This window comes from Solea solea, chromosome 10 (assembly GCF_958295425.1).
Source record: "Solea solea chromosome 10, fSolSol10.1, whole genome shotgun sequence".
NCBI lineage: Eukaryota > Metazoa > Chordata > Actinopteri > Pleuronectiformes > Soleidae > Solea > Solea solea.
The window spans coordinates 25,103,198-25,128,751 of NC_081143.1; the positions used below are offsets into that span (position 1 = coordinate 25,103,198).

Here is a 25,554-nt window from a genome sequence, read left to right on the forward strand (position 1 = left end):
AAAACATATTTTCATAATCTATCAATCTAGTACTTGTCTGGTTCATAAAATGTAAGAAAATGTTAATCTGTGTTTACCAAACCTGAAAATGATTCACTTTTATCGATTGATTTGTTATATGGAGCACAGAAACCAGAAAATATTCGGATTTTAAGAAGTTGAAAAATCAGAAAGCTTGATTTAATTATTGAAAAACCCAACACAATAACTAAAATAGTTGACAATTCATTTAGTATTCAATTTATTGAATATTCATTGCAGCCTGAAACGGCATTATTCCATATCCAAAAGAAAGAAGAGAGGAGTCTACCATGTATTCTAAAGGAAACCTGTGTCTAGGAGTATCCTGCTTTTAAATCTGAATTATTTTGGCGTGTATCTCCTTGAGACTTTCCAGGCTAGCTTCAGGTCCGTCCTCTGAGGTCACATATCCTGGGTAAGTGGGATAAAACTGGGGTGTTCTGGGTTCACTGGACTTAATTCCAGCTTCTGATGATGACGGTAGAAACAGTGGTATCAGCTTGGCATGAGCATAGTCGATCTCAAAACCCTCAAAAATAAGCCCCACGTCTGAGGCGCCCAAACTCTCCTCAAGAAGCTGTGCCGCCTTCCTCGCTGCCTGCACCAATGCTTCATAATCCTCCTTTACTAGTCTGAATATATCTGAGGTCAAAGGCCGGCGTGGGACGAGCACCGTGAAACCGGGGGAGTTGGGGAAAGGCGTAAGAAAGGCTACGTGAGCCCGGTCCTCCCACACTCGCCAGTGCTGCTCCTCCCCACGGACAATCCGTGAGAACAGGCCGGGGTCTGCGGGGTCGTCCCCGAGGAAGGTGAGGTTTGGAGGCGCGTTAGGCGACGGGAGTTTGGCTCGAATCTTGGTTTGGATTTCAGTCATGCTCGCGTCACTCCATCTGGGGGCCGTCTTAGAGGTGCAGAAACCCGGGTCGAAGGTGTTGTGCTCCTCCTCCCCCGCCAGGTGAGGACGCCACTCTGCATCAAGGCCATGTAAGGGAAGGACGTGGATCTGTGGGGAGTTACAGTAGAAAAGAAGACTTGAACTCTGATTTATTTAACAGTAGCTTTCAGATTCAGTGCAACAACTTGGGGGCATAGCAACCTCACATATCCAAATCCATAGGGAATATTGGAAAAGCAGCCCTTTAATGTGATTAAGTTGAATACAGTAGCATTACGAGCAACATAAAGCACTACAGCAGTGTTGAATGAATGCTTAAATTCAATCCTTAACTATCATCATAAACAGTTCCCACCTGAGCAGGTCTGTCGCGGTGCCGCCTGCTGACAAGCGCACACCTCCGAACTCTTAACCTGTCGCACAGCAGCTCAGCGACGGCCCTCGCTCCCAGCAGCCACGACAAGTACTCTGACTCTGGTAGGTGGAAGATGCTTCCTCCCCCCGGGCTGCCAGAGGAGCTGCACTCCAGGATAACAGACCCTGGGGTCCAGGACCGCGGGTGAAGGTAGGCCACCAGCCCCTCTGACTCCCAGATGACATGACGGGGGAGAGTGAAAGACATTCTGTGGAGCCGGGGAGGAAGATCATGAGGGCAATATGACAATAGCGATCTCAGAGAGAAACATCACATAAGAAAACATAAATATACTAAACTGATGATAAAATACTGTAAAACCAAGTTTTTTGTCAGCATTTAAGGAAAATATTCACATATTTACAGACACACAAAGTTGCATTAACAAGGAGAAAAACTAGATCTGGAAGCAGGAATGATTTGACTCAAAACACAACCATAATATCAATAAATATTAACATTATTTAACATCAAGTTGTGCCTTGTTATCCTTCTGTGGTGACACATACTCTTTGGCACCACCTACTGTTTACTTCAGTGAACTAAATCTTTACAGCAGTTGCCCAAAACACTGATAAAATTAACAGTTTTTTATGATAACCTGACTTATGCTATTCTGTTTGATTTTCGTGAAAGAGTCCCAACTTAAGTCAGAGTACTAGGTGTAGGAGTACCTTGTGTTTTTGTACCTTTACAACAATGACTAAACCACCAAAGGGAGTCCATGCAAAACAGCTATAAATGTGTTTGTTTTGTTTTTTTTACAATCTTGTGGCACATAAAAGGATTGTTTTTAAACTAAATAACTAAACCAAACCACAGGGTTTATGAATTAAAAATGTAATATATAGTCCTACAGTATTCAGTTGTGTGTACTCCCTGAATTATAGGTCAGGTTTCAAAATGACAGAGACATTTTTAAATCAAATGTTAAAAAACAAAAAAATGCTACACACAATGTTGCTTAAACTCACATTTGGTTACATATACTGTCTGTTTTAGTTCAACCACGTTACAACTACTTCAACAAAGATAAACTAAAAAAAAGAAATAGAAGAGCTAATAAATGAATTACACCTGAGCCGATATGTCGATGTGGACAGAACATACTCAGATAAGTCGGAAACATTGTTAAATTAAAAGGTTTTAGCATGAAAATTCTGTCGTCATTTTAAAATACGTGTTTCTTTCAATGACATTTGGTTAATGACATGTCAACACAACATGCAGGGGTTTTGTGTTTACTTTCCTTAGAAAAACATTATTAATGGCGAGAGAAATGAGCCCACATACCTCCTCATAAAGAAGCTCGTGAAAAGCATAAAGTAGTAACGTAGGAAAAAAGGAGAGAGAGAGAGAGACAGAGAAGAACAGAGCTGTTTTCTGCTTCTCTCCACAGAAACTACAGAGTCGCGTGACAAGCACAAAAAAACGCTAAAACAGGAACAGCGTTTCCGGTTGGACACATCCGTGCCTCAGTGCTAAAGGACACGAAACTGGTACATTTTAAACAAAACTCTCGTCAAACTTCCTTTATTTTTTCTTTAGGTTTCCTGTCGGTTCACGTCAAACTTCCCCTGCTACTCTTTACCGAAAAATGACAACTAATTCTTCTTCCATCCACCGCTGATTTTGTTTACTAAGAAGCTTAAACGGCGCATTACCGCCACCTACTGGGGCGGAGGGTAGAGTACAGGAACCCAAAAGGAACACGAATTCGAATTTATTTTTTTAAATTACGTTAATTTGAGTTGTTTTTCTGGAGAATAGAAAAGAAGATATTGAAATGTGTATGTTTTTATTTGTTGACTTTCCAGTAAGGCATGTTTTGGTGCAAATATTTATTTGACACCAGAGGGCGCGCTTGAGCTGTGGACAAGGAGGGAGGAAATGACTCCATGGAAGGAACAAATTATTATTGTCAGGGGAAAAAAAGCGCCCACGTCACATAACATAGTACAGTAAAAACCCTTTGATAATTAGCTGATACTTATTCTATTTTCTGTCATTTACGACAGTTTCCGAAGGTGGATTCCACTCACCTTTTTTTGTCTTACTCACTTCCTTTTTCTGAAGAATGAAACAAACCTGAGCACATTTGTCAAAGGGTGTTGTTTTTCTGGTTACTATGGCAACTGCAGGCTGCCAGGTTACACTATAGTGGCTTCCAGACATTGTCTTTGCACACCTAACCATGGTTATTATGTCTGAGGCAAATAAAAGAAAGAGAGAAGGAATGTGAGGCTATACTACTCCTGCAAAATAACCTTTTTCAATACAATTGAAGCTAAATCAATTTCCTTGTTACGCATGTGGTCACTTAATGAAAAAGACACAGTGGGGTTTGAAGTGAAAACCTGTCGTCCCACTCTCTGGTGCTAGTAAATCTGTCCTAATCTGCAGCCCATGACCTCGGTAATGAGCTCAGCTGCTGCAATATCCTCTGAGGAAGAGGAGGAGGACGTCAGCTGAGTACCAGCACAATGATTCACTCAGACCACAGAAGACGCAGGGGTCACGCTGGGTAATACGTGCCCAAAATACACACACACCAATGTCTTTGTCCCCCCCATCACCAAATCTCTCTTAAGATGACACGGTAGATGTGATCTAATCAGGAAACATGTGGCGGTAAATGGTGCTCGAGAAGAGCAAGTAGCTAATTTCAGAAGTGAATCGTTTGAATAAATACAGAAACCACTAATGCAAAACTCAAAGTTTCACCTTTTGTGTGTCATAGGTTCAAAAAAAAGAAAAGAAAAGGCTTCATTTACTGGCACAGAACACAAGTGTGAGGTAAAACACACTGATGGTGAAATGATGAGTGAAACAGGATGTGATGTCGCAAAAGTGTGGGCCGAACATGTTAATAACCCAGATGATTAAACTGTAGAGAGAATCGGGATTCTTAGAATGAAGCTTAAAAGAAAAGAGCTGGACACTTTTGTTCTGAGGTTGACTGTAATGACTCATAAATGTTAAGTGGCGTAACCACATGTGTTTTATGGGTGTGTGTGTGTGCAGCTCTACTGGGTCATGATGAGATGATAAGCTCCTGAGAAAGAAGCTGCCACGCAGGCTGCCTCGGTTCTACGTGCCTTTGTTTTCCTTTGTTGTTCACTGATTATTTCCGAAAGACAAAGCATCTGGTCATTTTTAATAAATGAATAAAGTAGTGTAAAAATTTATGAAAAGAAATGGTATTGGCAGAAAAGTGGCAGAGTTGAAATTATCTTCAAAAATGTGTTGTTTTATCTCTATTATAGGGTCTCTTGATTTTTCAGGGTCTCTTTTTTTCACTCAAAAAAATCATTCCCATTATCATTTCCATTACTATGTTTAAGCATACAGTTTATACAGAGGTTATAAGAATGTGCAATATAGAGTGTCTTATATCGTTCTTTTCAGCACAACCTACAGGCAATCTGATAAAAAAAATGTCATTTTCACCAACTATATAAACACACCTGACCAAAAATGTACTCAAAATGTTTAAAATCGGAAATCAAATTCAGCTTAGGGCCCCATAAAGGCTTGGACCGGCACTGCCATTCACACACACACACACACACAGTCCAGTCCATTATGCTCGACCTCTCCATTGTGGCCTTCATTTTTTTTTAATCTCATGATGACAGCAAATCCACAGGTGGGATCAAGGCTGTCCAGCACACGTATGTGCAGTAGTTATAGATTTATACGCCAGAAATAGAATAGCCTGCGGGCACAATATCAGAATGTGTCCGATTACTTGGCCGTCACTCACATACAGTACACAAACTATGAATAGACTTATGGCCTTACTAGGTTTCACCATTTTGTGAGCCAGATGCCACGGAGTCCTGTAGTGGGATGTGGAATACACTGTATGCCTCGGCTTGTACTACATAGACTCTAAAAAAGGGGGGTTGGGTTAGTTAATTTGTACACTGTCAAACCTGTTTTACTGGGTTGTCTTCAGGAAACCGACTGTTGAGATAGTTTGAAAGGAGGGGCGAGGCAACGTTGGTTCAGTCGCTCCGACAAATGCAGTCGTAGTAGTAGTCGAGTGGCTGGACAACGGTAACATGTTAGATAGCACACAGGTAAAGTTAAAGGGATTGATCAGGACTGCTTCCTTGGATCAGGCTGGAACCTGATTAGGTCAAGCACACTTTAAGTATATGTTGATGGGGTTTTTTTTGCTGTTAAACGGCCTTTTCTGCCAAGAAAAGGTCTAAAACCACTTATTTCTGCATGTTTTTTAAGTAGTGGACATTTTTTTTTATAGTGAACTACATATACTTCCATAACAACAGAATTCTGTGAAATATCTATCATCACAAATATTTCTATTGACTGGCCCCCTAGTGACCTGACTAGATGCTCAGTGGCCCCAAGGTCAATAGAGTTTGAGACGCCCTGCTCTAAACATCGGCATAACTTCATTTTACAGCTGGGAAATGCTGTCAAATGTGAGATAAAGCATATTCTTAAGATATCATAGATTATATCAGGGGCAGCCTTTTGTGAAGTGGCTAAAATTCCTCTGTCCCTGGTTTGTGGAAACAACGGCAGGCGGAAATGTGGCGTTAATGTGTGAAATACCTGAACTGTCCATCGAAGCAACAGCCTGGAGACAAATTATAATTGACCAACATTAAACTAAAACACTGAACAATAAACGTCCACAGGCTCCACCATTTCACATTCAGCAAGGGTGTCACAACTGGCAGTCAACTTTCCACTTGTAATGTTGTGAATACAAACCAAGGGTGGCATTTAGCATGGACTCGTGGCATTTCAAACTACAGCCTTGTTCATCACCCAAAAATAATTCAAACAAGAATATGATTAGCTTCAATAATGTGTGAACAAAGTTTTTTTGTGTGTATTTTGGTTCAAATGTTGCGGTTAATGCTAATTTGCTCTCTTGCAGTAAGCTAGCCAGCTAGCTAGCATGTATTGGAAACACTTCATTCTCTACTGAAATACACAAACCAAGACATGTAATTCATAGAGTTTGACCCTTTTTGTACAAAAAAAGTAAACTTTTGAGCTTCATATTTCTTTTTTTATAGCTTGTCTATACTGACTCTCAACCTTCGATACATCCACAAGGGTCACATGATCATTTCTGGGGGTCACCAGACAGTTGTGGGGAAACAAATAAGTATAATCATGATATTACATTAAACTACGCCTAATCTTCAAATATAAAAAGAGTTTGCAAGAGTTGGTAAAGAGCAAAACTGGACAAAACAAAACAATAAAAGCACGATTACTCTTGAAAAGAAATATTTCTATGGTTTTCTGAGTTGTCCAGACTGTTAATTCAGTACTTAATTCAGACTTAATTCAGTGATTAATGCATCTCTCCAGTGTGAAGTGTGAAACCTTCCTCAGATTCCTAACTACAAAGCAGCCTGTTGTGTGCTGCAAAGAAGACAGAGCTTTAGTTCAGATCATCTCAGTCGTGAAAACCTCATGGACTCAGACACATGATCTAATTGTGTGTGGCAACAACAAAAATGAAAGGAAGTGAAGTTAATGAAACTTCTGTAACCATGACCACCACAGAGAGCAGAGGAATGTGACAGGACAGGAATAATCTCCAGCGTCCATCATCCACTTATATTTTATGGATTAACTGCGCTTTAAAGCACAACGTCTCAATGTCTGTATGTGTGAGGCAAATTATGTCTGAGGTGTCTGTGACGGAAACTCGAAACTCCGGGTTCACGTGAACCTCAGCTGGATTCATAAGGTCACACGCGCCTCACGTGGAGATGACACATATTTTAAAGCATGTCCACTCCCACCCTCTACATACATGTTGTAACAGGCACAGCGGAGCAAAAGCAATGTGAAAATATTAGATGTCATGAGCCAAGCAGAGGAGGATGAGCTAAGCGCATTTCACTATATCATGTTTCAGGAATACAAATAGAACGGACAAAAATCTAGACAAAATATTGGAACAATACACGGCAAACGACATTATGAAATGTGATTATTAAGAAATGCTTTCAAACGATTCATGTATAGACCACTACGGGGACCCATTTTAAACAATGATTAAACTGTTATGACCCACAATATACGAAATACGTGTCATTTCCTGTAACACCTGGTATTGAATTTGAATAGGGAAAGCAGCCATTTTTCAAGAGATACAGACTTTTTCCACAATTTTTATCAATCAGTTGAGGATAAAAGATATTATTTTTGTGTCAGAAAAGTTTACTCTTATATGAATGATGGTGTACGCTTGGAAATACAATAATTATGTACTGGCAACCATATCATACAGTGTTTGTCAATATGTACACAGCACATACCGTAGAAGGAGTACACAAATATTGTCGAGTCTGTGAGTTTTCATTGTCAGGGCCCAGAAGCTACGACATTATCTAAAAATGAGATGAAATAAAACACAATTGTTATTATTATTATCTCTTTAAGCACTTCCTTATTTTATTTGGACATAAATATCCCTTTGGCTAATTTGGCACATGGAGAAAACAATACAGAATATCTTTAATTAGCTATTTAATGGCAATTACTAAAAGGTTAAAACTTTGCCCTCACATGTGACACAATAACTACATATACAAAATAATACGTCTGCTTCTTTGGATTAATAGATGTTAATCTGTCAAAGGAACTTGTTTCGTGCCAAGGTCACGATGAAACAGCGTTTATTATCTGTTTGTGTCTTGGCCCACAGCTGCAGTTTGCCGCTGTTATCTGCATCTTCCCAGGAGGACACGGCCTCGCTATGGAGAAATCTGCAGGGAGGAGTGTTTGTGTGGGTGTGTGGGTGTGTGTGTTTGTGTGGGTGTGTGTGTGTGTGTGTGTTTGGCTTCACTGCCATGACTTTAAATTTGCACAGCTGCTTCCCACAAGTCAGCAAATTCAGCTGAGTCACAGTGACACACAAACACACATGTCAGTGTCATTGTCAGGAATACGACGCTGACTTCAGTCAATACCAATAAAAAATAATTTAAATCATAAACTAATACTTGAATGTTACAATTAAGACAGTTATCTTGTCTGTGATGTAGAGTAGACGAGAGAAGAAGGCTTTTATTTTCCAATTTTTGTGTACTATCAAATTTAATGAATAAGAAGTTACTTCATACACACAGATACCCTGCACAAGCTTTAATAGTGTATGTAGTGTGTGCAGTGCAGACTTTGACCGTTGTTTGGACACGAAATGCAACAGATATTGATTCAAAAACACACTAAAAAGACACACACTGAACGAGTACTGTGTCATTCATTTATATGTTTGATCATTAAACGGTACAGTGTTGACTTATGTTCCCTGTTATTCATGTTTGTATACATTGTGTTAAATACATTTGAAAAAGCAGGAACGATAAAAGAAAACAAGGAGTGACTTGCCTCTTCCAATTTAACTGCGTACTGAGGTGGTGTGAAGGGAGGGGGTCCCTCCAGATTGAATTTAGCTTAGGGCCGGCCCTGCATCGCAACTACACTATCATTATGACAGTGCAGTACGTACTGGTTAAACACATACAGCACATGCCATTATATCTGCCCTGTCATCATGAAATGCAGTAGGCATGGTTCTAGTTTATTTAAAAATAGTTAGCATCTTTTTTTCTTTTTTTTTAACCGGTTGCCGTGCAGACTGCCCACAGTCAGCTACACACACACTCTTGAGTGAAATGTTAACCCTCAAAAAGCCCTTTGAAGTAGTGTAGGACCAAGGTTATTAAAAATAATTAAAAATAAAATAACTAACTGAAACTGAATTGTGTGTTTATAAAACCAACTAATATTGTAGCAAAAATGTGCTTCGTTTTTGTCTTTGTAAATTAAATTCATACATAATCCATCCGGGTGGATATGAAGTGTATTTATTTTTTGTCTACCGGCAATTTTGAAAGGTTGTATTTTCATGAATTCATAATAAAGCGTTTTCAATTTCTTTTTGTTTACAATGTGGGACAAAAGGCTATGCAAGTTAGGTGTGTCTCATGAGGGTTACTTATTGTTGTTTATGTTTATTTACCTTTACGTGTGTCTTTGGTTTGTCTTCTAATTTCTTGTAGGCTGTTATATGAGATTCTGGGATTGTGGTCCATGTGTCCTAATAAACCTTTAAAATCCCATCTTTTGTTGGGTTTTTATGACACACAACACTGATTATGACCGTTTTGCATCTTGGACCTGGCAAATACCCCATATTACAAAAAACCCTTAAACTAGTAAAAACGTAACTAAAACTAACGCTTAGTCGTATTAAATCTAATGAAAATTCCAAAACTAGTATAACCTTGTTTAGGACCAGACAAGATGCCCTCACAATGATCCCAACAACCACAGATAACAAACATGTGGCAGTCAAGCGTTGGACGAAGCTGAAAGACATCTGTGTGTCTCTGACCTCGGCTCGCGAATCCTCCCCCTCCCCTCCCCTCCCGTCCTCTCACTATCACCCACCTGTGACTCCCACCATGTGAGACACTCGTGAGTCTCAGTCTGCTTTCAGTACAACGACCTTCCCATAAAACACTCTCACAGCTGTTTCTCACTTCCCGCCCTTTAACGTGTCTCATTTCCTGATAAGAAGCTCCAGGTGGAGACACCAGTTAACCAGTCTGAACTTGTACAAGTTAAAAAATAAAAGATGCTTTAAACTAGAGCTGCAACTAACGATTATTTTCTCTATTGTAATCGATTAGTCCTTAAACCTTAAAAAATGTTGATCGGTGTTTGTCAAACCTGGAAATTATGATGTTCTCAAATGTCTTGTTTTGTCCACAAACCAAAATGATTAACTTTTTATTTCTTTATCCAGAGCAAAGAAATGAAGAAAATATTTACATTTAAGAAGCTTAAAAAATTGGCAATCTTGTTTTAATCATGAAAAAAGCTTCAAACAGATTATCAAAATAGTTGTCGATTAATTTAGTTATCAATGAATTGATTCGATTAAGTGTTTCAGCTCACGAAATGGTAAGTATACTAATGTGTCTGTAGGATTTAAACATTGTGCAACCAAGTTGGTCTTCCACGCGTAATCTTCCACCCTTTTCCTCAGTGAGGGTTCTCTCTCACACACACCTTAGAGACATAAAGTGTCTCTGTCACTGGAAGTCAAATGAATGAGTCCTCTTGTCAGATACAGCTGTAAGAATAAGATGTAAATTAAGACATTACTACATGTAAAAGCTAAAGGTTTAGGGTCTTTTAGAGTGTATTTGTCTTTTGCAGAACTTGTTAAAATGTTGGTTACACTTCCCTGTTGTGTATTACTTCATAACAATTGGAACAAAACACTCAATGAGAATTATATAATTTAAGACACTATTAAACCAATCTTAAATGTTGTGAATTGGTATTTTTTTTACTTAGCAATTTCCAAATTGAATCATTTTACAATTCATCCAATACATTTGACTAAAACAGATTTTTCTGACCTGACAAAGAAAAAAAAACCCAAACAAACATTACACACTTTGAGTACTGACAGACATTTATTAGAAAAAGAGCAAAGCAACTTTACAAGCCAACACCTGCACTAAAGGTCTGAGCTAAGTGAGACATGTGTCCACCGTTAAATAAAGGTATAATAAAAGCAAAGATCAGCAACCGAGGGAGGAGAAAACTATATACAGGAAGAAAAAAAAGAAAGTTTAACATCAAAATTTCATGAATGGGCTCGAGGCCCCTTACTGGACTTTGAGTTGTTAAGAAGAAGGTCTCAGTGGGAGAAAAAGGAGTGGGTAAGAAAAGGTACAGGTTTAATCTCGCCTGGCTGATGGGAGTTATATTACTGAGGCTAAGGTCTTTAAGGCTATTGACTGGTGCTAGGAGTGTGGCAGAGATTTGCGTCGGTAACAATGCTGTGAGCGACTGTAAGCACAGGTTTGCATGCCTAAGCAACAAAGTACAAGTATTTACTCTGCCTGTTGTGGTAAATGTACTGCCTTTAGCGCAGAGTACACGTGGGGGATCCGACAGGGGACTGAGAGACGAGCATGTACAGATGCTTCACCCAACTAACCCTCAGCCCCCTGCTCTATACTAATGACATCACCTCCCATCCAGAATTAATCGTTCTCTAATAAGTGGCCAGTTTCACACATCTGCTATTACAACATGTGAGCATGAGGGCAGAAACAACCCAATCAGTACTCCACAACACTACATTCTGATTTAAGCCACAGAAGTGGTCTTGTTGCGGCGCTTGCGAACTTCCTCCATCAGATCCTTGAGATACTTAATCTCTCGGCTGATGGACTCCGCCTTCTCTGCGAGCTCTTGGTTCCTCTTCTCCAGGTCTAGGCACTCGTCGTTCAGCAGATCCTGCTCGACCCTCTTCTTCTGCCTGTAGCGAGTGGCTGCCGTTTTGTTCTGCTCCATCTTCTTCAGTTTCTTCTCGACCACCTTGGGCGCACCAGACACCGATTTGACTTTGGAGGCCTTGGACGAGGGAGAGGAGGCAGAGGCAGGCTCTGGCTTGGTGTAAGGCTTCGTCCTGGAGGACCCAGCTGCAGAGGAGGGAGTGGATGGAGGAGAGCCGGCCCACGATTCAAATCCTGAGTCGTCATCACAGTCGCTTGATGGAGAAGAGGACTTACTGGGTGACTCGGGGAGAGATACGAGGGGAGGCTCATCTTTGTTGGTGACCACCACCACCACGAGTTGAGCTGAGGTGGGAGCAGAGGAAATGATGGACTCGGTGGCCTGAAGGTTTCCGCTGGAATCTGGGATGACAGTGGCAGTGAGAGATTGGGCCACTTTTTCCTCATCCCCTTCACTTTTTGGCTCCAGTGTGAATGTTGGAGACGGGGGAGATGGAGAGGGAGCAGGAGAAGGAGGCTCCAACTTCATATCTACCTCCTGATCAGGAGCCACCTCGGTCTCCTTGGCCTCAGATACCTCAAGGAGAGGTACCACCAGGGGCAGAGCAGGAATACCAGGCAGTGACAGACTAAGCTCAAGGCTCTCCTGCGAAGCAGAGATGGTTTTGTCGTAGGATTCTAGGTCGAGATCCATGTGGGAGTCGAGCGAGGCCAGGAGAGCCTCAGGAGAGCTGAGAGAACCATCGGCTGAGCAGGACTCGATGAGGGAATTCAGGTATAATTCACTCAGGTCGGTTTTCTCCAACATCCAATCCATGCCAGTTAAGGTATCATCTGCTGACAGAAAACATTTACTCATTAAAGACCTGATATTGGCCCTTTTTCAATGTTAACTAATAACAAGAGCTGCAGTGTGCCGCTCTGTCTGTACCAGAGAATAAACATACAAAGGAATGCACACATCAAAGTGACAAAACCACCCTGAGCTCATTTCAAAAACACTTGAGGCCACTGCTGCCAGCTTCTAACCAATCAGTGTTTGCTTCCACCTCACCACACATACTAATTAGATCAAGCCTTTAATTTTGGAGCTAGTGTCGAGCAAAAGGCACAGCTTTGGTGTTCCTTTAGTTCCACATTTTTAGCTGAAGCTATAAACTTCTGCTTTTTTTTTTTAAACAAAGCAAATTCATCCTCCCAAAATTATAAAGCACCATCACCCCATACACATAGGTCAACTTTACAAATCACCTGCGACAATGGTGGTGGATTGTCACAGACAACCATTATTTTTAACCCTCCCACAAATCTGTCTTCAGACATCATTGACATGGAAAACCAAAGCCAGTCTCACCGTTGCCATCATCTGCTCCAACAGAGGCATCGAGCAGGTTGCTGGCAACCAGCCATGGGAAGGAGTCTGCTCCATCCTTGGTTCCCAGGAATGAGGAGGGATAGGAAGCAGAAGGAGACGGAAGTGGAGAGAGGGCCTGGTAGGGAGACAGGGATGATGCGTACGAAGAATATGAGGGGGAGGGCGAAGCTGGCGCCTTCCCCTCGAGAGAGGAGGAGGGAGAAAGAGCTTCTTCTTTAACTTGGTCCAGAAGGGGCCCAATGGGGTCAGCCGTCTGAAACAAGGGTTCTGTGGACAAGCGTTTTATAACGTTAGATTATATTCTGTTCAAGATATTCATTTATTTTCATTTCACCTCTGGACCAATACAGGTTTTGACCTGATTCATGTTTTATTATCAACATTCTTAAATTACATGGCACCGAGTATCAACAACGTGATGCTTTGGGTTGCATTATTCATGGACACCAACCTAAGCACAGGGCCTCCACGTCCTCCATAGCCCACTGAGAATGTGTCATGTCTGCTGCAGGTTAATGGTAGCTGCGATGGGGTGAACAAAAGTAAAGGAGATTCCGGTGGTAGTAACGAGTCAAGGAGCTTGGTTCTGCTGTCAAAGGCAGCAAAGATGAGGGTGCTTGCAAAAAGAGACCTGGATGAAAGAGATACAAGCAGTGTTAAGAGGGAAACCATTGTAAATGTGTAATACGGTCAATTTTTTAATACACGTGATAAACGTCCACAAACTGAGAAAATCGTATAACATTTATGCCACATCAGTGGTAAATAACACTGAGCAGGCCTTGTGTATTTATCTATGCATCTTTAAGACTCTCCATGTACTTTCTACATGATTCACACATTTCCAGTTTGAATCAACCCTTGCGCAAACAATGCAACTTCCTTCTCGATAAGCGCTTACGTCATTTAAAGAGCACTGGCAAAGTAAATTTAACTAATCTCTTCCACTGAAGAGTCACAGCGTTGCTGAGGGGAGCGTCCCCGCCCACAACCGGAGGAACCACATTTCCTAATTTGGTCATGAGTTAGCCTCTAACTCCGCCCCCACCAGCGCTCGTGTGGGAAGGGCACCCGCCATTTTCATAACACAGCCATCTGTGCGAGGCCGAAACGAGAACGATGGTGCGCGCCATTTTGGACGCCACGTTGTCAAAAAGGATTGACGTACACAAACACAGCCAATGTCCGGGAGAACAGGTCAAATATTTACATAATCTGAGGAAATACATAACATATGCTGTGTATATTTTTTTTCTATATACAAAAGTAGGCACCAACGAGAGAATAATCGAGTCTTAATAGTTCACAGCAGACACTGTAGGGCTGGGACTGACCCGCTTTGACAGTCTACAATAACACAACACAAGAAAAGTCTTCGTAAACACACAACCGTTAACCGTGATCGAATAACGTAATTAAATGACTTCGACTCCGACATAAAACAGTCATTTTACAATTTTTTTGAACAAGGTAATAAAACACTTACGCCATTCTGCCAGAAATTGCCGTGCCAGCCGATGCACTGCCGTGTTGTTGCCGCTGCAAGTATCGCCGCTGCACGCCTTTAAATAGCCATTGTTTCGGGGAGTAGAGTTGGTAGTTTTTTAACTTAAATGTATGAAAGTAATGAGCGGTGAAGAGTCCGCCGGAGGGCTACCACTGAGTACCGACTAAGTAACATTACACACTGTCAAACTCGAGGACACAAATGGATGGAGACTCTCACAAGGGTATATAGACCAAAGCTCAGCTGGACGTATTCATCCGCGGTATGCTCTACGAGGGCGGGGATTGGAACTCATCTTCTTTTTGATTGGTTAGATGCAAATATCCATACGCCTAGTGACATAGATCCGTACTGAGCAACGTCAGATGAATCTTGGCCTTTATAAAGGTTCATAAGCAAAATATAAACATAACCTAGCTAATGTTAGTCAATGTATATGGTAAACTATGTAATACGTGGTTCAACATACCACGGAAAATTACATAAACTGAGGTCTAAACATGTTTATTTTATTCCACTCGTGGTATCCACGTTTTTTGATGACTTTAGACAAAGAAAATAAATAGATCAATTTAACGGTTTTAAATAACCTTATTTGAGCCTTTGGTGAATTGTCCTTCCACCACACATCATGGTCTTTTAATAACTGTTCATGTGTCTCATCCAGTCACAGCTAGACTAAAAACAAGACTTGTGAATTAACTGCTGCTAGTGAGTAAACTGTATGAACCCTACAGAGCCAAGTATATGACCGCCCCCTGCTGGTGAATGCCAGCTCTTAGACGCACCATTTTTAGCCTGTGTTTGAATATAGAGTATGACACTAAGCTATTCCTCAATCTAATGTATATTTTCACACCAGTGAAGCTGATTAATGTTGCTCAAGATGTTCCTTTTTTTATACAGTACATATGAGATAAGATAAACGCATCATAACATGGTTTTAACAGCCAAACCACATCTGCATAACTACAGCTTTATGTTTAAAAACCATGACATTCGATGAAATTGTTTTGTTTCTAGCTATGACACTGTGCAACAGACTTCTGTGATACACACAACACACACACAGACTCTCACGAAACCTGCTCACGAGGAATTCATTCAATGAACGGTGGTTGCAAATGAACACATATGAATTCCGCTTTAAAATAAAAGCAATTTGCATGTTAATGTATTGCCTCTAAAGTCTGAATGAAAATGTGAATAAACAAGAAAATGTTTGACTCAAACATAGGTAAATAATATGAGTAGACTTCAAAATACTTAATGAATTATCAGTTTATTTGATGAAACAAATGTATTCTCGATAAATGGAAGGTTTAAATGATGATTTACTTCATGTCAGGTGGCGTGTCAGCTGATAGCTGTTTATGAACTATGCGTGTTGTGGGTAATTTTTAGCATGTGAAAGCAAAATTAAGTGACACATAAGATGTTACACTACTATGAAATAAGGTACACAAATACAACTGTTGCAAGTCAACCGTAGAAAATAATAACAAATTAAGTTGATATTATGAATTACAGCATGTCATTATCAAGCAGGAAAATCAAATGATTCATGAGTGTATGAAGTCCAAACATCAGCACAGACTCAGGCTAAAAAAAACATTTTCTTTCCCTTTAAGCAATGCAAAGTTGATCAAACTCCCGGAATATAACCTGGTCCAGGAATCCACTTTAGTCTACATAATGTAGCGTTGGTGCGTCCTTTTATCGCTGCACTGTCTTTGAGTCCATGTGGTTTACTTCTTCTTCTTCTCAACAGTCCTGCCAAAGTATTCCTTCTGGAACTGCTGGAACTCTTTCTCGGTGAACAACGACTCAGACTTGACAGGTTTCTTGGGCTTCTTGGCCGATCGGTCCGGATGGTTCCTGGACTGTCTGCCTGTATTGTGACTCAGGATCTAAGTGAGAGAAGAAACAAGTCAAAGGACTCGATTAAACAGACAATGAAGAGAGGTAGAAGTAAACGTAACACTAAAGACAAATACAGATGATGATCAAATAATATATTAATGAATCATAAAATGTTTCTGTCATTTAAAACTGACAAGACACGTTTAATCTGTTGTACAATCGTGTCAACAAGTTGATCTATAAATGTCACTTCTTTAAAAGCAGTGTGTTGCAGTTGAACAATTAGCAGTGCCACTGTTATCACTGATTATTACTGACAAACTAGTTTGAGACTGTTTGAATTCAACACCGTATGTGCTGCTGCTGCGGCTACAGAGTGAAAGCTGAAAACATCAATTAATCATAGTTTTTTTTATGGGCAGAAGGGTTATCACAAATCTGAGATAAATACATTTAAAGTAATTACTATGTCTTAAAGTGTGCTTGCACAATTAATGTAAATTAAATCAGTATAAATGAAACTGTTATGTGCAATAACTGGTCCCCTTTTATCTCCTCTCAGCTTCACTTATCAAGGTCACAATGTCCAGCCACCCTGGTTTCAGATCTACTGGAGGTTTCTACATATCAGAGTTATTTTTATTCCCTTTATCCTGTGGTCAAGCTTGCTCATTTGTGTCTTAAGTTCATGTACAGCATGTTGTGGTGTTGCACACAGCAAACATAAAGTGAGAAGACATGTGACAGGAGAGTGACAAAATGCCTTAGTTACCTTTAAAGTATCAGAAACTGTGGTTTTACAGCCAGTATCCATAAAGTACTTGAGGTTTGCACTCAGATGGCTCTTCCCCTGTGTCTTCCTGTACTCCTCTACAAACAAACATGAAAGGACAATTTAATGCAACGACACAACAAATGCTATAATATATAACTAAAAACTAAAGATTACATTACTCCAACAATACTTCAAACAGTCTATCTCGCAATCTTAAAGGAAACTAATCAGATCAGCTTCAAAATTGAATGGCTTCATGTTCGGCTACTGCATGTTTTGCAGAAATCACATATTGAGTAATCTTGTTAACAGACAGACAGACAAATGGCACCAAAAGATGCTATTATGTAATACTATTAAGTCATAAAATGACAATTGTCATCAGAGTTAATGAAAACAAGTTAAATTGAAAAACTGGACGATAACAACGGTACAGCCAGGATATTTACAATTTAGTTAATTCATTTGCAGGACACAAACTCGGTTTAGGTTTGTTTAGCCACTCACAGCCACCCACCCAGTAACACAACTCATAGCACTTCAAGGTTCAGTTGACCAGTTCAGTGATTCAGTGGCTTAAACTGTCAGAAAATCTGCCTCAGCAAATCCAAGAAAAATGCAGAACTTTAGGTCAGTTATAAAAAGACCTAAAATTCCAGAAAATGTGAGCAAAACTCCAACATTTTCTCTAAACAGCGGACGTCGCAGTTCTTCTCACTGTGAGGAAACTGAGTTTCTGAGTGAACTGATTCTAAAGATCCAGTACACCAAAAAGAACTATTGTTCCCATCACTAACAATCATGCTTTAAGATGTGTTGAAGTAGTGTTAGACAAACTTTAAACAATGTTTTTAACATTAAAGGTCGCTATTATACCACAAATTAGAATACACCCCAACCCTCACGGCAGAGAGAACAGACACCTGATGGCTGCTAATGTTCTGGTGTGGGAAGATGAGCAGACTGACCTACAGCAGACTTGATCCTCTTGTCCTTGACTGTAGCTTTGCTCTTGCCGGGACCCAGGCGACCCTGCAGCCGTTTTACCTGCTTTGTGACTCCCTGTCTCTTCGTGCTCACCTGCTCCATCACAGTGGCCGAGCTCGGGGTTTGTTGCTGCTTCTTCTTCTTCCCTTTACTGACATCTGACAAGAGAGACAATCGTAATTAGAGCTGAAACTAACGATTATTTTCATAATCGATTAATCTGGCGATTATTTTCTCGATTAATTGACGAATCGTTGGGTCATAAAATATCAGAAAGCCATAAAAAATGTTGATCGGTGTTCGTCAAACCTGGAAATGATGATGTTCTCAAATGTCTTGTTTTGTCCACAAACCAAAATGATTGACTTTTAATGATTAATTTGTTATCCAGAGCAAAGAAATTAAGAAAATATTCATATTTAAGAAGCTTAAACAATCAGAAATCTTGTTTTAATCATGAAAAAAGCTTCAAACCGATTTATCGATTATCAAAATAGTTGTCGATTAATTTAGTAATCGATTAATAATCGATTATCGACTAATCGTTTCAGCTCTAATCGTAATTACTTCAAAAAAAAAAAAATAATAACACAGCAATTAACTTTGCTATTTGTGGTGGACGTTTGACAATATCTTTGAAAGAAATAATGACTCATGATAAAAGTAAACTGGAGCAGCAGCGAAATCACTGGACGGAAGCAGCTCGAAGCTCAAAACCAAAGCTAACGATATTTAGCGGGTAGGCTAAGAAGCTACACTGACCCTTAATGTCGTCGCTGAGCAGCTCCAGACCTCTCCTCACCAAAGACACCGACATGCTGATCAACAACGAGATATTTTTGGTTGACTGTGTTGACTTATTTTAACGACTACAAGCATAAACGTTGTGATTTCGGAACTGCTACTACACAGCAACATGTGAGTCCATCAACATCCGTGTGTGCACCGCTTAAAACAACCGGCTGAATATGACAGTCGCAGAAGAAGAGTTCCTACCTTCTGCTACACATTAAAGGGGGCATATTATGCAAAATCAACTTTTTAATCATTTTAATACTTATATTTGGGACTCTGGAGGCCCTACCAGTCGCCAAAGTGTGGAAAAAGAATACTCAGTCCTTACAATACAATACAATACAATACAAACAACATACACAGTGAAAACTAAAAAGAAAGCACAATTCATAACAAATTATTTTAAGTTTTAATAGTTAAACTAATTCATTTTAACCGATTAAGAGAATAAAGGGGGGAAGCAAATACATTTAAAAAAGAAAGCAATATTTTGAACTTAGCAAAAGAAGACAAATAAAATAGACTGAACGAATACTTGTGAGTTCTATAACTTTGAAACTAACTGTGGCACACGCGTTCACATTTATAGGCTTTTTTTTGGGTTTACTTTAGTTTAGTTATAGTACAAAAATAATCACGTCACTTCCAGCTGTTGCTCGCAGACTTGGGGGCGTGTTGCTTGTCCCTCTTGTCCCTTCGTCGTTCCCTTTCTCCTCCATAAACTCACTTGTCCTACACTCTCTCTCTCTCTCTCTCTCGTCCTCTCTCGGCTGTTATAAATCCTTGGCACAGGGTTTGGTTTCGCTTCACCTCTCCAGAATAAACCATGGCGCGTCAAGCGCGGGCTCTGGTCTCCTCTAAATGGCTCTGGGACGCTGTGAAGGCGCAGGCGAAAGTGCGCGTCTTGGACTCTTCATGGTACTTGCCAAAGATGCGGCGCAACGCAAAGAGCGAGTTCAAGAAGAGGCACATACCAGGTGCGGCGTTCTTTGACATAGACCAGTGTTGTGACAAAACGTCCCCTCTGGACCACATGCTGCCATCGGAGAAGAGTTTCGCAGACTACGTTGGAAACTTGGGAATCGAGAGCGACACGCACGTCGTGGTGTACGACGCCAGCGACGTCGGTGCGTTCTCTGCGCCGCGCGTGTGGTGGATGTTCCGGAGTTTCGGGCACAGCGCGGTGTCGCTGCTCAACGGCGGGCTCAGGAGCTGGGAGCTGGAGGGTCGGACTGTGAGTGACAAGTGCATCAGACCGGCGCCGACAGAATTCAGGGCCTCACTGAACCGATCCTGGATCAAGACTTATGAGGACATCCTAGATAACCTGGACACCAAGACTTTCCAGGTGGTCGATGCCAGGCCAGCAGGCAGGTTCAGAGGACTGGACCCTGAACCCAGAGACAGTAAGTGGTCTGAAGATGGTTCTGTAGGCAGTGCTGGTCCAAGCCTTTATGGGGCCCGAAGCAGAATCTGATAGATAGTGGAAATCACTATACATTGCATTAACCATATTTGTGTTAATTGACTTCATAGGGTTGTAAAATCACTAAAAATGACCTAATTCACTTTCATTTCATTTCATTTTCACTTTTCATTCAAAGTGTGGCGACACTGAAATATAACAAAATACAACAGCAGACATCAGCATGTTGCTGTAAACAGGTATACCAGTGTAATGGCTTTGTTTTTAAAAAAAAACCTTTGTGCAAGCAATAAACACTATTTAGATATCTAAATATATCTAAAGATACATAGAGTTCTTTAATATGTTAAAAAATAATGTCCCAAAGCAGTCCTTTAGCTCATCATATTTCTTATTATCAATTACGACTGAACATTTCACTGACAGATATTGCAAATGCTCCAAATTGCGATTTCGATTTGAAATAGATACATTGCTCTATCATCAATGTAATGGCATGTAGATATTTTCCTTTATCAAGAGCTGCATCCTTAAGAAAATATTTGATTCTCACAAATGTATCAAGTAGCCTCGATAATCCAATGAGAAATAACTAAAACAAAAATCAAAAATGGACTTTTACTTCCCTGTTCTTAGCTGTGCAACTCAAAATGTGTCCCCATGACAAATAAGATTTAGTGTCCATGGTGTGACTATTTGTTTTCTTCACATTTTGGAGTGGACAGAAAATGTGTCCTTGACAAAAACACCCAGACAAATAGTCACCTTTGACCTGTATATGCTGCTCCACGTGGAGCAGGTGCACACACAGACTGATCACAGATACTATGCAGTAAATCTTATAGGTACAAATATGACGCTTATGGTATTTATCTTATCTTCATTTTGCACTTTTAAACTCCTCACATACACGTGCACATATATGCACTAATCCAGTGCTCATCCAGAGGTGAAACTGGTATCAGCAGTGACCTTTAACCCCCAAACTCACTGTTGCCATTGAAGACAAACACTGTCAGTTGGCGCTAAGGGAAAACTTGGACTTAAGTAAAGCGCTTACAATCTTCTTTTAGAAGTTGTTTAGCAGGAATCCACAGTGCCTAAAAATGAAAAAAGGCGTTTAAATTTCAGCATCGTGAGCAGTGTGTGAAGAGAGAAAAAACAAGTGTTCGTACTCCCCTTCAATCCATATGAGACGTGTATGTCTGCCCGTGTTACTAAATAATGAAATTCTTAAATAAAAGATGAAGACAGAAGATGTCAGTGATGTTCATAACATCTATTAATTTAAATATTTATTCCATGTTAAAATAACTAAAAACTGGACTTATGTTACACATTTAGCCAACCTTGTATTTTTAGATCTAGCTGTGGCTAGAAGTCAGTGAATATTGCTTTACATTAGTTGAAACCTTTTACACAATTGCAGTAGATATTGTTCTTCTTAAACAATAATAATAAAAGAATGGATGAATACCGCATATAGTGCAGGCTTTGAAATGATTATCCTGGGCCATAATAACCTGAACCGATAACTGGTATATCATGAGATGCAAAATATTCAAATTAAGAAGTGCCGACAGTCGACCTCAGGTCTGTTTGCAAGAACAAAATTACATTTTAAACAAGTCTTATGGCACTTTTTCAGCTCCACCTGGTACCTGGTGCTTTTTTTAGCACCTGCTCTGGTGAGGTTCCAAACGAGCTGAGCCCATACTAAAATATGACAAGTCATGAGCGCGACGTCCAACTGTAGATCAGTCACAAAGACTTAAAAATCCCTGAAAACATGCGGTAATCTCCAACATTTAACAAGCAAATGTCTAAAATCTTAATATTTAACAGAGGAGTCTGGTGTGTTTAGCGACAGCACTGCTGAAAGCCGGCAATCGTGAGCCCGTATTTTAGTTCAGCGACCGTGTCATGCAGGAAGTACTGGTTCAGAAGTGCTTTGAGATGGAGATGATTGTGATCTTGACTCATTGGGGAGAATTTCGAGCTGAACTTGGTGCAATCATGTGCCATGTGCTTGACTCCTGCACGGAGATCCACCGTGAGACAGGCATGGTCACACTAACTTACACAAGGCTCTTAAGTCTAAGGTCATTTCTTGATTGTGTTCACAGCCTTATCTCATTTTCCCTCATTCTCCCGCACCGAGGTCCATTGAGAAAATTTGTGTTTTCAGCCAATGGGGGTGTGAGGGTTTTTGGAATGATTTCAAACCACAAAACAATAGTGAATTTAGATTTGACTTTATCGATAGAGGCAGAAGTTGATCGACAACTCTTGTGTGCTGTGATGCTGTGAACTCACCCACTTTGGAGCAGGATTTAAGTGGTTTTACGAACTTCTGTTTTCATTCATAATCGGCTGCTTCAATGCAAGATAAAGTGGTTAACATATTCTTAAGAATCGCTTTTTGTTAAATACACTACCCCTTTAAGAGGTTCTCACCAACCTGACAACATCTGCCAATTATTGTCTCGGTAATAAAAGCACATTGAATATGCTGTTTGTCATGAAGGCCTAAGGTTACACAGGCTCAATGTCTTCAAGCAGCTGACCTACTTATTTGCCTCACAGTCGTGTCGACGATCACTGGGATGCTGTACTGACATTGTATGCACCTCTTTGTTTTTGTAAGAGGATATTTGAATAGATGTCACAACCGAACAAGGACTTGAACCCAATAGCACGACTCAGAGACAACTTCCAAAAATATTCCAATTTATTGGACAAAGTAACAAATAAAAATCACTCTCAAAGGAGGAAAAGTAACAACAGAAAATCACTCTATCGAGGAATCACTAGATAAGCAAAAGGCAAAAATAACAAATTATAATCACTCACTGGGAGGAGACAAAAGGTTTGGGCAAGGTGCCAAACCAAAATCACTCTTCACGAGGAAAAAACTCTGATGGCTCAAAAAGGGACAAAACAAAGTAGCAACTAAGAAATGCAAAAACCAAAAACAATTGACGTGGCATGGATTGGCGTGGGTTCTCTGGCATGACAGACAAGACAAACTGGCACAGGCTATATGTAAACTCAAAGTAATGGGGAACAGGTGGAAACAATCAGGGCGGGGAAGATAATCAGACTGGCGGGAAACCTACAGGGGAAGGGCAAGTTATCTGAAACAAGAGGAAAGAGAGATGTCAAAATAAAACAGGAAGTCACAAGACAACAAATAGAAGGCAAAACTAAACATAACTTAACACAACTTTCTAGATATGACAATAGAATCCTTATCTACAGTTGCCAACATTGCTCTGTTTGCTTTTCGACAGGCTGAATTAATGCAGAATGTGAGTGTGTGTGTGTGTGTGTCTGTGTGTATGACATTCAACTTGTCGCTGCAAGTTGTTGTGTTTGAATGCATGATGAGTTTAGGGTCAGAACAGAATGTGAAGTAAGATTGTTATCCATCCATTTCTAAAAATACAGAAAACGCCCATGCTGGCAGTCCTCGGCAGATTCGTCGTTCTACTTCAGTGAGGTCATTAGTTCAAGGAATGGGGGTTAAATGTATGCACTATCCTGGGTACATACCTGGATTTCCCTTTCCTCACCTGGTACAAGTGTTTCATTTACAAAAGTTGCTAATGCAGAGTTTGCCATTTGGCAAAAAATACATCAATTATTCATATGGCACTTTTTGCGTAGAATAGAAATGGGCCTTAAAGCGACGCCACGGGACATGACTGGGTGGTATATGACACTCTCGGGATGAGAACTGGCTGGAAAATGAGAAATGAAGCCTAAATCAATAAAAAACATAACCCTCCCATTCTCTAACTCTTTCTCTTTCACGCTTTTCTACAGACACGGAGCCTGGCCACATCCCTGGCTCCATCAGCATGCCCTTCCACTCCTTCCTGTCCCCATCGGGTCACTTCCTGCCAAACGAGGAACTCCAGGCTTTGTTCAAGTGGGCGGGCGTTGACCTCACTCGCCCCATTTGTGTCTCGTGTGGCTCAGCCGTGACGGCGTGCCTCGTAGCGCTCGCGGCACACGAGTGCGGGCACCCTGGCGTGTCGGTGTATGACGGAGGCTGGTCAGAGTGGTACACCCGCGCTGTCCCGGAGCACATCATATCTGAAGGACGAGGGAAGCATCTGTGAGCGGCTGAGGAGAGCAGGTGGTGTGATGGTTTAAGACGAAAAAGAGGACTATTTATTTCTATTTTGGGAAAGACTGTAAGCCTTACACTACACCAGGGGTGTCAAACTCATTTTTGTTCAGGGGCCACATACAGCACAATTTGATCTCAAGGGGGCCGGGCCGGACCAGTAAAAATAGTAAAATAATAGCATAATAACCTATGAACAACAAGAACTCCTTTGTTTTTTCTCCTTTGTTTTACATTTAATGAAGGATAATTTTACAAAACATGACATTTCTTGAGAAATATAAGTGCAATTTCAACAATATCATGCCTAAATTTACTATTTACACAGCACAATGGATCTATAAAGGCACAAACATTTAGTCACGGGTATCTGCAGCATTTGACATTATGTTTAGATTAGTGTAAAATTTTAACAAATTCATCCTGTGGGCCGGATTGGACCCTCTGGCGGGCCGGTTCTGGCCCCCGGGCCGTATGTTTGACAACCCTGCACTACACGCTCAGGTGTGTATGCTTGAAGCTGCTGTTAGAGATGTCATCTGTTGGCTAACTTCCTGTTGGTTGCTGCCATTAGCATTCAGTTCCCTCCTCCCAAGTTAGGTGAAGAAAGAGATGTATGGCGCCTTCCATTTGTACTCGGAACTTGGAGCGACCTCACCAACAATGCTACAATGCTACCGTAGATCATGTAAAGTATTGTTATTGTTAAAGATAATGTTGGCTTTTCTGACTTCCCAACTGGAATGCAGTAAACTCGGCGGTGACGTCACTCCCAGTTCCCTCGAGTATTAATTCTGTCACCCATTTCTTAATGAATGATGCTTTTCCACTATACAGTCCTAGCACGATTTTCTTTTGCTTGCTTTTCCATTAGTGATAGTACCTGGTACCTTTTTTAGTACCTGCTCTGGTGAGGTTCCACGTCAACAGACTGGTCAGGGAGTGTTGTCACTGGAAGAGTCATGAGGGAACACTGGGGCAGTCTCGCCGTCGTCTCGTCTCAGTCATGGAAAAAAGATTCTCATCTGACGA

General features: G+C 40.6%; 4 protein-coding genes across 5 annotated transcripts; 1 reads left to right on the forward strand and 3 right to left on the reverse strand.

Moving 5' to 3' along the window:
* Positions 1 to 217: 217 nt before the first annotated feature.
* Positions 218 to 2,915, reverse strand: LOC131467150 (uncharacterized). Its single transcript, XM_058640890.1, has 3 exons — positions 2,625 to 2,915; positions 1,272 to 1,539; positions 218 to 1,024 (listed from the first exon to the last, which is right to left on the reverse strand). Exons 1-3 carry the CDS (start codon positions 2,651 to 2,653, stop codon positions 353 to 355), a joined length of 969 nt encoding a protein of 322 aa, XP_058496873.1. The 5' UTR covers positions 2,654 to 2,915; the 3' UTR covers positions 218 to 352.
* Positions 2,916 to 10,806: 7,891 nt separating this feature from the next.
* atf4a (activating transcription factor 4a) lies at positions 10,807 to 14,760 on the reverse strand. Of its 2 annotated transcripts, none has more exons than XM_058641012.1 (4): positions 14,521 to 14,760; positions 13,486 to 13,665; positions 13,014 to 13,301; positions 10,807 to 12,496 (listed from the first exon to the last, which is right to left on the reverse strand). In XM_058641012.1, the coding sequence occupies exons 2-4, from the start codon at positions 13,532 to 13,534 to the stop codon at positions 11,511 to 11,513; spliced, it is 1,323 nt and encodes a 440-aa protein (XP_058496995.1). In that variant the 5' UTR covers positions 13,535 to 13,665; positions 14,521 to 14,760; the 3' UTR covers positions 10,807 to 11,510. The 2 variants fall into 2 exon arrangements, with proteins under 2 accessions (XP_058496995.1, XP_058496996.1); XM_058641013.1 differs by having other exon boundaries at positions 10,807 to 12,493; positions 14,521 to 14,759.
* Positions 14,761 to 15,804: 1,044 nt separating this feature from the next.
* Positions 15,805 to 19,125, reverse strand: rps19bp1 (ribosomal protein S19 binding protein 1). Its single transcript, XM_058641014.1, has 4 exons — positions 18,929 to 19,125; positions 18,148 to 18,324; positions 17,177 to 17,274; positions 15,805 to 16,451 (listed from the first exon to the last, which is right to left on the reverse strand). The coding sequence occupies exons 1-4, from the start codon at positions 18,981 to 18,983 to the stop codon at positions 16,290 to 16,292; spliced, it is 492 nt and encodes a 163-aa protein (XP_058496997.1). The 5' UTR covers positions 18,984 to 19,125; the 3' UTR covers positions 15,805 to 16,289.
* A 515-nt stretch (positions 19,126 to 19,640) lies between these two features.
* Positions 19,641 to 25,408, forward strand: LOC131466968 (3-mercaptopyruvate sulfurtransferase-like). The gene is made up of 2 exons (XM_058640614.1): positions 19,641 to 20,367; positions 24,216 to 25,408. Exons 1-2 carry the CDS (start codon positions 19,788 to 19,790, stop codon positions 24,512 to 24,514), a joined length of 879 nt encoding a protein of 292 aa, XP_058496597.1. The 5' UTR covers positions 19,641 to 19,787; the 3' UTR covers positions 24,515 to 25,408.
* The last annotated feature ends 146 nt before the right edge of the window (positions 25,409 to 25,554 follow it).